Source organism: Vairimorpha necatrix, chromosome 3 (assembly GCF_036630325.1).
Source record: "Vairimorpha necatrix chromosome 3, complete sequence".
NCBI lineage: Eukaryota > Fungi > Microsporidia > Nosematidae > Vairimorpha > Vairimorpha necatrix.
Genome location: NC_088818.1, coordinates 786,895 through 802,684, shown reverse-complemented (window position 1 = coordinate 802,684; position 15,790 = coordinate 786,895). Strand labels below are relative to the sequence as shown.

Here is a 15,790-nt window from a genome sequence, read left to right as displayed (position 1 = left end):
AAATATGCATTTATAAAAAATAAAATTCTTGTTAATTCATTTTTTCTAGAAAAGTTTTTGCAAGAAAAAAAAATTTTCTTAACATGCGGATAATACCACAGTTATAAATCTATATGTCACACGACATCCTTCCTGTCCCTATGACAAGCCCAGTGAGACTCTAATACTCGAACCCCCCCCCCGGGGGGGCTGTCATATCTCAATTACAGCCGAGTCATAGACGTAAACAAATACGTCTTCGTCAACAAACAAATGACGAATAAGAAAATGCCTAACCTAGTGAATAATGTCAAAATATGGAAAGCTGTATAAGAGACCAGCTTTCCCTCAAATAATTGACATGCTTGACATTTATTAAAAATAAAACATAAAAGGATGAATTTCTAGCCCTTCACCAAGTTATGAAAACTAAAAGAGTCAATAAAAATTATACAAACGTAAACTATTTAAACAAGCCGAGCGGCCAGGAAGGCAGCTCGCACCACAATGGCGACAACGCGAATGCCGAGGATAACATAGGGAGTGTTATTAAAAGTTAGCAGGGATGCTAACTACAGAAAGATTTTATAAATTTAAGGGAACTAGAGGAGAAAACCCCCAGAGACTTCATACAACAATTTATTGAATTAGAGGGTGAGAAAACACCAGAACAAATCTTCAAAATAATCAAAACTAAACTCGAATTTAAAGCTCTTGCATGGTTTGAAGCAAAGGAAGGCTTCGAAATTTGTGATTATGAGAGTTTCAAAAAAGAATTTGAAGAAGAATATTTACCGGCACCAGAAGCCGAAGACAACGAACAAGTATTTTGGCACTTAATCTTGAATGGCCCAAAATATCAAGACATTATAACATACGTATACGAATTAATGAAATCTTCTGAAAGAAACAAAAAGAAGATAAGAAATGCCACTAATAAGATAATGGAGTATCTAGGCAACGATTACTATTTATTAGATAAAATCGAGGGATGCACTACTTGGGGAGATATACTCAACTTCTGTAAGAGATACGAACAGAAGATAAACTTTAATGTAAAAAGTAAACTAAATAATCATGATACAAAAGACATGATATATGAAAAGAGAGTGAAAGGAGAATTTGAACCGAACTATAAAACAAAAGCTATACAAATTGTTACATCGATTAACAACAAAGATGACGACAGGCCGCGAGTACTACTACAAACCGGGCCTTTAAAAATAAACACACTCTTGGACACGGGTGCAACTGATTCGATAATCAGAAAAGATATAGCTGAGGAGTTAAAAGTTCACATTGCGTCAACGAATTTAAGTATCAAGGGAATAAATGGAGAAACGACAGTCTATGGAGAAACTACACTTCACATTAAAAGAAAAAACGACATAAAAGCAGTAAAGTGTCAAGTTCTAGAAGAAGTAGAAGAGGAACTGATACTCGGGATAGAGGAAATCAACAAACTAGAACTATTTGATTACATCACACATACGGGAAAGAAAAGAAACAACCCCGAGAAACAAAAGTCAGTGCTGGTTTCAAAAAAGCTGAGGAACTAAAGAGTAAGGACAGTAACATTAAGTTAGAAAAACAGAAAGTTCGGAAAAACGATACAAAGAAATCTATAGGTAAAAAAGAAATGTTTAATAAGCCCAAACTGAATTTAAAATTAATTATTAACACTAAACATTTACAAGATGAAGTGAAATATAAGAACCATCCAAGTAAAATAACAGGAGATGAACAAGAAGAAAATCTCGAAAGTCGCAAAAGGACAAAAGAAGTTAATCAAATTTAACAGACGAAAACGTTAAAATAAATGACGTGGACTGTGTTTCCCAACGCGGGGTAGTAGAAAACAAACAGAAACCCTTGAGATCAACTTTAAGCGTAAAAAAACTTGTGGCACCTACAACTAAACCAGGACAGCCTATACCTTTAACAAATAAACCATTAGAAACGCTTACCAAAATAAAAGATAATGTTACACCAAACAAAAAGAAAAAATATCAACAGTCACATACAAGACGAAGGGACAAAAGATTCCTCAAAATATTTAAAAGAAAAAAACTATTGATTAAAAAAATTAGGAAATTTAATACTAACCGCGAGGAAATTGCAAGACTTAATAAAAGGTTGGGTGGAGATGGACTGTATAGGAACTATTTACTAGACGAGAAAGAATACAAAGTGAATAGGAAGGATATCATGTGGATTGAAGAATCAGATCCAGCAGAGTGGATCCTTCGAAAGGAGGGGAGTGTGTCACACGACATCCTTCCTGTCCCTATGACAAGCCCAGTGAGACTCTAATACTCGAACCCCCCCCCCCCCCGGCTGTCATATCTCAATTACAGCCGAGTCATAGACGTAAACAAATACGTCTTCGTCAACAAACAAATGACGAATAAGAAAATGTCTAACCTAGTGAATAATGTCAAAATATGGAAAGCTGTATAAGAGACCAGCTTTCCCTCCAATAATTGACATGCTTGACATTTATTAAAAATAAAACATAAAAGGATGAATTTCTAGCCCTTCACCAAGTTATGAAAACTAAAAGAGTCAATAAAAATTATACAAACGTAAACTATTTAAACAAGCCGAGCGGCCAGGAAGGCAGCTCGCACCACACTATATTCTAATCGTCTGTCAAAATAGCCAAAACTGATGACCCTCGATATAAACTTAATTCTTTTAAATATTGCATTAGCCGTTTCGACGTAATTCAGCTGTTTTTTATCGTACTCGTTGCATTATACCGTTACCTGGTTTCGTATTATATCTCTGTAGTCGGATTATCACTTGATGATCTCTATCTTCTTTATAGTGTCTATAATACTTCATCATTTTTTTTTAACTCCAGTGTTGCCTTTTCCACTCAACTCTTAACATCTTTAATCCAAGGCAACTAAACTCAAATAATTAGCTCGTAATCGTTAATGATAGTTTCTTTTCATTTTCTATCCTTATAAAAAATCGTAACACGTTCTTCTTTCTAAAATTCTCTTTTAGATGTTTTTTATTGAAATGGGGAAGCCGTATTCATTTCATGCGTCGTACATGATCTTCCTTAGTTTTTGTCTCTTTAAAGCGTTCGTGTGCTATAATTATATCCGTCTCTGCTTTGTCTAAGATTTCTTCAATATTTTCCTCATCAGTTAAGGATTTAAAATTCATCTTCCTTTCTAATTTTTTAAAAGTAGTTTTGTGGTGTTGCCACCAGGTAGGAGGCCTGTACGTAAATATCATTCTAAATGTTCCTTTCTGCATAATTATTTTTTTATTACCGGGGGTTCCGGGTTAAGTTAACACCCCCCCCCCAAAAAAAAAAAAAAGTTGAATTTTATGACTTTTTAAAAAGAAACTGATACTAGTATAAGAGTTCCACCCCTCAGCCAAATGGTAAAAAAATAATTTAAAAAAATGAACCCTTTATTACAATAAACCTTTAGATTTCTTTAGAATCTACAAATAAATTTTCACAGTCTAGGCCTTTGTATTCAATTTCAGCACAATAAAGAACATCTTGAAGTTTATTGTTCAAATTAAAAGTATTGTTTTCAAGAAAACATGAATCTGTTCTTTACAATCTAAGAGCCCGAAAAGCCATTTCGGGAGTTATTTTTTTTATGCATCTGTGGTATCCCACATGTCAAACATATCATTTTTGACATTTCTTGATTTGTTTACCCGGTAAACAAACAAAAAAAACTATAAAAGAAAATTCCATACTTAGGGGTATGGAAGATAAGAGAAATAAACTATTTACTCAAAACTTATCTTTATTGGAGTTGTACTTCCGCAGGAGGTACGACATATTGAATTCAATAAGAGAGTACAAATATAATGAACTCCCACCCACGCGAGGAAGAGAAATCGCAGGGCACAACTCCAAAATTCAAGAAACAAAAGTAGTCACCATAAGAATTAAGACAGGTGAAGTGGATCTAGGAATCACTAAGAATGTAGAACTGATCAACGACATATTCGAAATCGATCTACTAGGATGGTTCAAAAAGATCGAAGAAATTTTCCAAAGGAACCAATGGAATGAAGAAACTAAAAGGCTCTTTTTATACGATCTTATAGAAGATCAGATTATAGATAAAACCAAATTGAAAGATGACTATGAAGAGAACAAAAAATACATCATGTCCAAAGTATTTTCACAGAAAAGGGTCGAGAACTTAATAGCAGAACTGAGTAATCTCAAACAGACTGACCACATCTTCTTCGACGACTATGTAAACGAAATCATGAATCGATTAACTATCTACAGTAAAGTATCCAACTGTAGCATGAAAGAATATGAACGAAGATCAAAGGAATCTCTATACAGAGGACTAGGCTTAGAAACAGTAAGATATCTCGAGGAACAAAACTTCGAAACACTACCCGAAATCATACCAGCTCTAAAAAGAATTGAAGAAAACATAATAACAAGATTTAACATACCGAGAAAGCTAAATAACACCTCAGGTATAAGATTCATGAAAAAATGGTGTAAAGTCCACAAAACTTTGGGACATACAACGAGAGACTGCGGGCAAAGCAATGAAACAAATCGATCGAATATGAGCAAAGTAAAACACGAAAAATTCAACAACTACAAAAAGACAGTAGTTCCCGATACCAATCAAAATTTAAAGAATACAACGAGAAAGACTTCAGAGCCCAGGGAAAATAAAAACTCTTTAAACTATGTTATTTTAGAAAATCCTACCATTGTCGAACAACTCGATATCCCACTCATAATCAACACAAAACACGAGTCAACAGGAACTATAGACTGCGGAGCAGGATTAAACTTTATTAAAGCAGACCTCGTAGAACAATGGAACATCACCACTAGAGAAAACAAAGAGATCCAGGTAATGTTCGGTAATAAATCTAGTGAAAAAACTAACACTACAATAGAACTCGACTTAAAATTAAAGGATCAAAACGAGACATGCAAGATTGAATTTTACTTATTAAAAAACCTACCAGTCAATATTATACTTGGTAGAGATTTCATATCGAGAAACGATATTATATTAGATTTTACAAGAAAGAAAATAATCTGGAACAACGCAACCGTAAATATGAAAACAAATGCAGAAGAAACAGAATTCGAAAAAACCCCAGGAAAAATACTTATCACTAAGGAAGAAGAAAGACTTAGGGAAATTATAGATAATTATAAAAGAGAAATCAAAGAAAATTGTCCTATAAACACAGATCACGTTAAATTACAAGTTTCAAACAACGACATAAAATGTAAGAAAATTAACTATGCCGTACCATCAAACTTTAAAGAAGATGCAATAGCCGAAATACAACGACTTATAACCGCTGACATAATAGAAGAATGTAATGAAAGATACACAAGTCCCGCATTTTTTAAGAAAAAGAAAAATGGGAAAATGAGATTAATAGTAGACTATAGAGAAATAAATAACTTTGTTGAAGATGAAGTGGAAATAATACCCAAAATGGACGATATTATTTATCAACTTGGTAAAAGCGAAGTAATAAGCAAATTAGACTTGACAAACGGGTTTAATCAATTACTCCTAGCAAAAGATAGCAGAAAATGGACAGCATTTTCGATATTTGGTAAAACATTCAGGTACAAAAGACTTCCTTTTGGATTAAAAAATGGACCAAAAGCTTTTCAGAAAATCATGAACAAAATACTTTTCGGGATAAATAACATTTCAGTATATATAGACGACATAATAATTGCCACAAAGGACTACGAATCACACCTCAATACGCTTAAAGAACTGTTCACAAGATTGAAACATTACAATGTAAATGTAAATTTCGCAAAATCAGAGTTTTGCACAAAGGACACCGAAATCCTAGGAACAAGAATTTTTAACGGAAAAATGTACCCTCTCACGAAAGACTGTAAACTAACAGAAAACATGAAATGCCACACTAAAAAAGACCTGCAAAAAATAATTGGTATATTTAATTGGTACAGAAAATACATTCCAAACTTAAGTCTAGAAATTCTAAGCTTAACCGAAAAGCTAAAAGGAAACGAAAAAAAAGTCAAGCTAACAAAAGAAGACAATCTAATAATAAACAAATTAGTAAGTACACTAAAGAACAATAGCCATCTAGTACTGCCAGACTACAGTAAAAAATTTACACTACATTGCGACGCCTCTGAACTAGGAATGGGCGCAGTACTATCACAAGAACACGGAATAATTTTAAATATAAGCATGAAATTTAATAAAACTGAAAGAAATTATACAATAGTGGAAAAAGAATACTTTGCAATAGTATACGCGATGGATAAGTGCAGAAACATAGTACTCGGAAATTACGTCGAAATCTATACAGATAACAGGAATTGTCTATTTAAAAGCAAAATAAGCAGAAAAATAAAAAGATGGGATGCGATGATGATAGAGCACAATTACTGCATAAAACAAATCGCAGGAGAGAATAACTCAGTAGCTGACTACCTATCAAGATGTTTTAAAATAGAAAATGTCAGACATGGAAATAACCTTACGAATATAATAGAACAATATGTAGAAAAAATATCAGACGATAAATCCGGAAAGGAAAACTGGGAAAGAAATAAAGATGACAAAATAATGATCAAAAACACCGAAGCAGAAAATTTTCTAACGAAAATACATGAACTAGCCGGCCACCCAGGAATCGTAGTATTAAACAAGAATCTCTCTCCTTTCTACAACATAATTGGATTAAAGAACAAAATAATAGCAATAACAAAAAATTGCAGAATGTGTAACTTAAATAAGAAAGAGAAAGTCAAAACTCAGAAATTACAGATCGAATCTGATAAAATTTACGGAACAATAGCCATGGACATATTTGGACCATTTGAACTTGAAAATTTTGAACATGATACAATCCATTATAAGGCTTATTACCTTTGCATAACAGACGTTTACTCAAGAATTTCAAGGGTATACCTTCTATATAACATAACGGAAGGTACAATATTAAAATGTATAGATAAATGGATACAAGAATTTCAACAGCCAGAAAAAATTATCATGGACAATGGCACACAATTTACCGGAGAAAAACTCAGAGAAAAATATGAGAAAAGTAGAGGAATTAAACTCGTTAACACTCCAATATACCATCCACAAAGCAACGGAATGGCAGAAAGGCAAAACAGTATAATAGCTGAATGTCTAAGGATAAACAAGCTAAATAACATCAACGACATAACAAATAAAATTAACATTAAACTTAACGTAAATTACAAAAGAACTATTGGATGTTCTCCATTCGAATTAGAGAAACAATACAGCTTTTTTGACCCATTCAGACGACAAAGCCACCTAAAGGAACCAAAATACAAATCAGTTCCAGCCACACTGAACCAGAATAACGATAAAAAATTAAAAATAAATGATAAAGTATTTGTAAGAGATTTCAAAGCTGGGAAAATGGATGAACAATATAAAGGACCCTGTACGATCAAAGAGGTTGGGAAGAAAGGAAACTGGGTTAAAGTAGAAGAAGGAGGCAACTGGATCCACATAAAGGACATTAAAAGAAGAGGGTAGGATGTGGTATCCCACATGTCAAACATATCATTTTTGACATTTCTTGATTTGTTTACCCGGTAAACAAACAAAAAAAAACTATAAAAGAAAATTCCATACTTAGGGGTATGGAAGATAAGAGAAATAAACTATTTACTCAAAACTTATCTTTATTGGAGTTGTACTTCCGCAGGAGGTACGACAGCATCCTTCATTGAATTCAAAATATATCCCCAGTTCGATCTACGCCTATAACCTTTATTTGTATATTCCTTTGGGCCGTTTGCAAGCCATTCCTGCCATTTTCTTTTTAATTCAACCTTAAATGAAGAATTTATTAAAACATCTAATGGTTGTAAATAAGATGTAGTCTTTAGGTGAATTAAAAAGGTATCAATGTTATTACTAGCAAAACTTTTCATAACTTTTTCAGTATAATGAGATTTATAGTTGTCAAGAATAAGAAGTTTTTTTTATTTTCAAATGACCCATATTTGTTTAAACATGCTCGAATCCATAATAACATCAAATTTTGATCCATGTTTCTCGATCAGATGTAGCTACAAAAAGATTATTTTGCACAAAGCATTTGGCGGTTTTTTAAGGCCTTTTAAAATAACCATTCCCCTCAAAACAGTCCTTCTGAAGAAATAGTAATAATAACAAAAATTTTAGTCTGCAGATTTTTTAGTTGTATTGTTGTAGACTGTTAGTCTTCAACATTTATCTTATTTCCCTCCTTGTCAAAACTATCATTGAATTTTCATATAAAATATTTATTGTAAATAAATTTCCAGAAAAAGGAAGGGTACGTAAAAAGGAGATGGAACAGAGAATGAAAGAACAGTATGGCAGAGAGTCCAGAAGGACAGTTATGAATAAAAAACAATTTATTAAAAGTATTTTAGGATATTACTTTATATCCGGGAGGGTTTTCCTGGGATACCACATGTATATGTGTGGTATTATCCACATTTCAAGAAAATCATTTTTTCTTATAAAAACTTTTTCTAGGAAAAATGAATTTTCTAGGTTTTTATTTTTTATAAATATTTATTTAAGAAAAGAAGGGTATGAGCTACGAGAAGAGAAGTCATAAGTAAAGCGATGACAGGTCGAAACTAAACAAAGACCAATACAGGCCAGAAGAGCCTCAAATGAAAAATTGTTAGAAATGTATTTTAAACTGGGCAAAATACCCAGTGATAACCTCAATGTGCCTCAGTGTTTTTGGCGGTGAATGAAAATGTCCTCGATTGAATCATATCAATGTAAATAGGAGTTTGATCCATATAGATGGGGTTCACCAAACGCAAAAAAAAAGAGGAAGAAACTTGCGAGATTGAGGCCGGCTTATCGACTTCTGGAGTACAAGAAAGTGTTAATTCACTAGTATTAAAAGGCTACAAACCAGATTGTGAAGTTAACAGCTTCCGCAAGGCTGCTATTCACACAGACCAAGAATTGATAAAATTCTGGTCACAAACAGAGACTATGGGGTTCACCAAACGCAAAAAAAGGAGGAAGAAACTTGCGAGATTGGGGCCGACTTATTGACCTCTGGAGTACAAGAAAGTGTTAATTCACTAGTATTGGAAGGATACAAACCAGAATGTGAAGTTAGCAGCTTCCGCAAGGCTGCTATTTACACAGACCAAGAAATGATAAAATTCTGGTCCCAAACAGAGACTTTATTCAACAGAATAAAGATAGAAGAAGGCAGAAATGCCAACCAAAGGTACTGTGGGAGAGCTGGGCTGATGGCTAGCCTTGTTTCCTATTGTAAGAGTTCACATGGAGTGACAAGTATTCATCAGGAGTACTTAGATACCATCTGTGAAGAGCTCAATGAACAGAGATTCAAGCATAAAAACTTGAAGAAGCAGCATGAGATTGAGATTATTGTAATGAGAAACCAACCCAACACACAAATTGATGCCCTAAAGGCTTCAAACGAAAGATTAGAGCAGAGAATTGACATGATTCTCACTGCAAAAAAGGAGAGTGTGAAGAACCAATCACAAAAAATGCTGATCGTACTGATCAAAAAAAGGAAAAGGAGAAGTTTGGTGTCTTCTCTAAAGCTCAAGATATAGAGCAAATAAAGGTTACGGGTAAAAGGATCCCATCATCCAATACCATTAATGTGTTTTTACGGAAGGTAACCGCCGCCGTAAAAGGAAACAGGAAATTGTTGAAGAAAAATATTCTTCTAACAGAAAAGACGGAGAATGACTGGACAATCATTCTTAAAAATTGTGATATAGAACCAAAGGTTTCAAAAAAAGCTGATGCCTTAAAAACTTCAAAAACAGCAGATGCCAATAGGTTTACCCCATTCCTAGAAGGTATAAAAAAGAACTTCAACTGTGATACGAAACAGTTGAAAGTACCCGCTTCAAGTTCTAAAACTTGTAAAAAAATACTGAAAGATGATTTGTTACTGTCATCTATAAAAGGTTGTGCGAAGTCGAAATTTATGACTGAGCGCAAATCCAAGATGAAGAAAACTTCTTCGCTTAAGGTCCTCCTCCTCACACATCGAGGAAGAAACAGCCGAATTGGTCAGATAAGCTATCCAGATAAGAGTTGCTAGACCTAGCAATCAACGGAAAGAGGCTCAAGGACTGCAAATACAAAATTGTAGTCGCTTATGGTTTCCCCCGAGGAGAATACATCATTAGGGAGACCTGGGCCAAAAGAATAGGCATAGAGGAAAAGAACATTCCCCTAGTAAAAGATATTGAAGGCGAGGGTAGAATCTTTCTCATTAGAGATGAATTCTACTTTCAAGCTGCAGAAGCTCTTGAGAACGCTTCCAAAAATGTAAGAGTATTAGTTGCCGAAAACGAAGTAGGCAATTATATCTCTAGGAACTGATCAGCTTTGACGAAAATATTCTCCGATCTTCGTCAAAATTGGAGGAAGTATGTGCCTGTCGATAAGGCAGTAAAAGTTATAAAAAACGGTCTATCTGACAAGCCTACAGTAAGCCATGAAGAGTTCTTTCTATCCGAGTTAAACTTTGAACATCTCGGGAAAGACAGGAAAGTTGATAGTAAAAATCACAATGAACAGTTTTAAAAATGCTGTTATTAAAAGATTTTTATTAAATAATATATATTTTAATAAAAAACAAGTTATACTGCTTCTTAGCTGTACCAAAATTAATTGTCTACCCAACAATTCACCAAAAGTTAGTAACTTTACTAATAAAAGTAATGGATGTAAACTGAGATTTAAATCTCATGTCTATATCATGGTAAAAGCTAGAATGCCGAGAACAAGCATTCAAAAGGGGTTGTGTCTAGTTAAAACAATGGCCAACCATATCAATAGAGAAGAACTCCGACAACAGTTAGACAGAGTGTCAACGGGATTTCGGACTCTCTTATCTATACCAGAAAGCATCGCAGAAAAGATGCTAACTTCACCTTCTGCGTAGTCAGAAGGTCAAGAAAAAAAGAAATTTCTGAAGCCATGGATATACTTGGCCTAGAAATATTAAAAGAAATTGTAACTCGTGATAGGGTGGAGAATAAAAGAAGATGCAAGTCCACAGAGAAGGCCAAGCTCTATAGTCTTAACATCACCCATTTCTACGGAAAGAAGGAGGACTTGGAAATCCTCCTTAAAGTAGAAAAGCCAACAGTCTTGTGTCTTCAAGAAACTTGGATGAAATCCTCAGGTTCTACGAGACTAGAAAAGTATATGGTGGTGGAGACACCAGCCATAGGAAAGAATCGGCCGGGTCTAATGACTCTAGTCAGAAAAGACGGGGCAGTAAGATGTTCCAAAAAGGGGGATGACGACAATATTCTACAAACTGTCGTTGAATTCAAAACTAGTACAGGATGGACAAAGGTCTTAATAATCAATGTTTACGTTCCACAAGAGAGAGAGTTAAAGGCCGAAACTCTAAGTAAAGTAATTAACCTTCTTAGTATTGAGAAGGATAAAAGAAACTACAAGGAGATTGTAGTGATGGGGGATATGAATACTAGTGATTCTTCCCTCAAAAAGAAGCTTGCTATCGCAGGGTTAAGCCCCGCAATAAACTATAACATAATTACCAGGGACAAGAATCCTGAGTGATGGACAAGTCTCTAAAAGACGTATTGATACGATATTTAGGGTCTTAATTCAGGACAACGAGAAAGTAACAATCTCTCGAAGATGGACGGTAAGTGATCATCTCTTCCTTCTCCAGTGAGAGAACGGCCATTTGTCTACAATAGGAAGAAACGGAGGTGGGGTACTTTAGACCCCCCCCCTTTGAAGCGCTTCAATTTTTTTTTCGAACCCCAAAATTGAAGTGCAAAAAAAAAGAGGAGCAAGAAAGGGACAAAAATTTCTTATCACTTTAAACATTAAAAATACAAAATAAATATATATTTATGTACACAATTATATTTTAATACAAGTTTTTACAATAATATAAACCAATAAGCTAATTTTGCCCTTCTGATTTTTTAGAATTGGGGACAAAAACGCTCCCCTCTGAGAGTGTTCACTTTATAATTTTGAACCCCAAAAACGAAGTGCAAAATAAAGGAGAAGCAATCATTAGTACTCAAATTACTTGCATCTTCAAACAGTAAAAATACCAAATAAATATATATTTGTATACGAAATTTAATTTAAAAAAAGATTATAACCATAAAACTATATAATTCTTTATAACTTAACATATTTAAATTAAATTTTTTGATTTAACAATATGTGTAGATCGTTGAACATTTATTTAAATTTTCTTTTATAAATAATATTTATAATTTTAATTGTTGGTTTATTATTAAAGTAGATTTTCTTCAAAAATCTACTTTAATAATAAACCAACAATTAAAAAAAATTGAAAAAATAAGAAGGGCGAAAAAAGACACAATACTTCAAATGATTATTATAACTAAATCTAAAATTAATTTTTGTATAAAAGCATATATTTATTTGTTATTTTTAATGTTTAAAGTGATAAGAAATTTTTGTCCCTTTCTTGCTCCTCTTTTTTTTTGCACTTCAATTTTGGGGTTCGAAAAAAAAATTGAAGCGCTTCAAAGGGGGGGGGTGGGGTCTAAAGTATCCTTCACCCGGAAGAAACTTGAGCATCCAGGAATGGAAGCTAAGCTTTCAAGAAAGTTGAATGAAAAAACATTCACACTAGATGAACTCTCTAGAGTTTTAAAAGACGTTTGTATATCCTCCAAGATATACAGTAAAGTGGGGACATTCAAAGGGCTGCCCATCAGATGGAGACACGTAAATGTCTTTAAAAGTTTTAGATATGCTACTAAGCGTATGCTAACGAATAGGTCCGTAACGTATGTGCATAGGTACATGTTACTGAAGGATAAAATTAAGGCAACAAAGATAAAAGTTCGGAAAGATCGAGCCAAACTTTGGGCCTTCAAGGGCATTGAGCTCTATAAAAGTAACAGATCCAGAGACTTCTGGAAATGGTTGAAAAGTTCTTCTAACGTTACTGTTAGATTATACAATGTTTGTTTGAAAGATGTATCAGGCATGGCTCATAACGAGCATAAAAAGAAGTTAGAGATAGCCAATGACTTTTACGCTAATCTAGCTAACTCAATTTCAGACGTTGAAAATGTCTATCAAAAAAATATCGAAAGGGATACTCCAGAGAACATCACTATGGAGGATTTACTGAGAGCCACTAATAACTGTGTCAACAACAAGGCAGCTGGGCCGGATGAGATTCCAACCAAGCTATACAAGATACTACTTAAACCTAGTTTAGTAGATAAAAAACTACCTCTGTTCCTTGTGATCGAGTTCAACAGAATACTAACAGGAGACAGCCCTCCTGTTAGCTGGAGTGCTGCTGACATGATTTGCCTCCATAAAAAAGGAGATGTGTCAGATCTCAACAACTATAGAGGAATTGCGCTAATTAACACAATAAGCAAAATTTACTTAAAAATAGTAAACGACAGACTTACACAGTTTGTTGAAGAAAAGAACATTCTTTCTCCTTTCCAAGCCGGATTTAGAGCAGGAGAAGAATGTATGAATCAGATTGCAACCTTGCTGGAGGTGGTTAAAAGAAGAGAATTTCGAAGTCAACAAACATTTCTATGTTTTATTGACTTTGAAAAAGCTTACGACAATGTTAGCCATGAGCTACTATTTAATAAGCTAGAAAGGTATAGTATTCCAAGATATCCTATAAACACATTGAAAGATATCTATGGAAATACTAAGATGAGAATCCGTATATCGGAGACACAAGTAGTGGATATCTCTACAAAAAAGGTGTGAGACAGGGGTGCCCCTGTTCTCCTACGCTGTTCAATCTATTCATAAATGATATTTTTGACGGCATGACAGGATTGAGCGTTCCTCGCTCAAATATAAGCCTGCCCGGACGGATGTTTGCAGATGACATCGTAGTTCTAGGCATTACTCTTGCTGATTTGAAACACAAAGTATGTCAAGTCAGCAGATGGGCAGTTGAGAATCGTATGGAGATCAACTGTGACAAAAGTGGTATCTTAGTATGGGATGCCAGTAATATATCCGAGTCTGTAGATGTCGCTATCAGGACTGACTTTGGAAAAATCGGTGAAGTCGCCGAATACAGGTATTTGGGTGTTCTTATAAAAAGATCTACTTTAGAAGAACACCTAGTAAGAGATGGAGCCTTCAGAGGCAAAAAAGCTTTAGAAGTCTTAAAACCAAAGCTTCTAAATAAAGGAATCAATATAGCTTTTAAAGGTATATTAATAAAAAATGTGTTTTTTCCCACTAATGTACGGAAGTGAATTATGGGGGATGTCTAGTATAAGGTCTGGTGGGATCAATAGAATCCTAAGAAAAGCGATCCGAATGAAATTTCGAACCAAGATAGTGCCATTAGATAGGATAATGGACGAACTTTGTAGAATAGAGTTCACATACAGGCGGCCCTAAGTAGATTTAGGGCATTAAGGAAGTGGAAACACAATAAAACCATTATCTCGGAATTTATTAACCAACCTCCGAGGGAAAGGAAAACAACGAGGAGTTCGAGGACTAGACGTTGGTGTAAGAGATATATCGGGAACGATTATGAAAGCATTGCCTACATTATAGACAAGAACAAGATTTTAGAGGTACTTAAGGCAAGGGGTTCCTACAACACCACCTTAGGTGCTCTAGTAGCAGATAAGTATGGAATCTGTGACTCGCAGATTAAGCACATACTATCAAAAGTAAACAACAGGCAGATCAGGAATTACACCAGGCTTCGGTGTAATTTAGTCAGATGGTCTTCTGCTTTGGCTATTGCCAACAGAATCCCTCCTTTTTATAGGACTCATTGTTTCTTATGTGAGGGAGAACGAGAAGACCTTGAACACTTCTTGTTAGACTGTCCGACGCTCTCTAACACAAGATCTCTATATGAGAATAAAATATCTGAGTTGAGATCTTCAACTCAAACAAAAGAGGAGCTAGTTAAGATGATTATTGGTAACATCAATGGCATCAAAGCTTCTTTTGATAAAAAAAAAGTCTCTACTTGTAAGAGTAGAGTTCTTAGACAAGATGATTGTACAACGATATATCGTTATACGAATAAAGGAGAGGCTTGTAAGCCAGAACAGATCTAGAGAAATCTAGAAGAAAAAAAACACACTTTTACCTGGGGGAGGTATGGCAAGCTGCTGGTGCCGTAGCATTTACGTTGAACTAGTTAGGTTCTTAACTGACGAGTAGGTCAGACGTGTTATTCTCTTAGAACCCTGCTGAACGCAGGTCACAGACAGGAATGTTTGTGGTTCTAATCCTAAGGGATATTTTTTCTCCTACAAGCAAGGCCTTTATGGTATGCTGGTGTGTATCACAAGTTATTGGCTGTTGAAGTTTTTATTTGCTGGGTGGCTTTTCTTTAATAACAATAAAAGTTTTTTAGTTTTTTTTTTTTTAGGAAACACAATAAGACAATCATATCGGATATAATTTTAATCAATCCGAAAGAAAGAAAAACTACTTGGTATTCAAGAAAACAAAGATGGTTTAAACAATTCGTCGGCAACGAATATGAATCAAGTGATAGTAGATTTATCACTACAAAAATAATTGATGTACTAAGAATTCGAAAAACTCTAAATACTTCTTTAGCTGCATCAATAGCAAACCAATATGACATAAGAAATTTACAAATAAAATATGTCATGAACAAAATAAATAATAGAAACATTAGAACATATACTAGATTGAGATGTATTCTCGTAAGGTGTTTCAGCAATAGCCAATTCAAAAAGAATACCAATGAGTTA

At 34.3% G+C, this 15,790-nt stretch overlaps 1 protein-coding gene across 1 annotated transcript; it reads left to right on the top strand.

Annotated features, from left to right (window-relative positions):
* Nucleotides 1-8,807: 8,807 nt before the first annotated feature.
* VNE69_03248 (uncharacterized protein) lies at nt 8,808-9,389 on the top strand (the record flags this gene model as incomplete). Its single annotated transcript, XM_065473109.1, has 3 exons — nt 8,808-8,903; nt 8,942-9,330; nt 9,377-9,389. 3 exons carry the CDS (start codon nt 8,808-8,810, stop codon nt 9,387-9,389), a joined length of 498 nt encoding a protein of 165 aa, XP_065329181.1.
* Between the last annotated feature and the right edge of the window lie 6,401 nt (nt 9,390-15,790).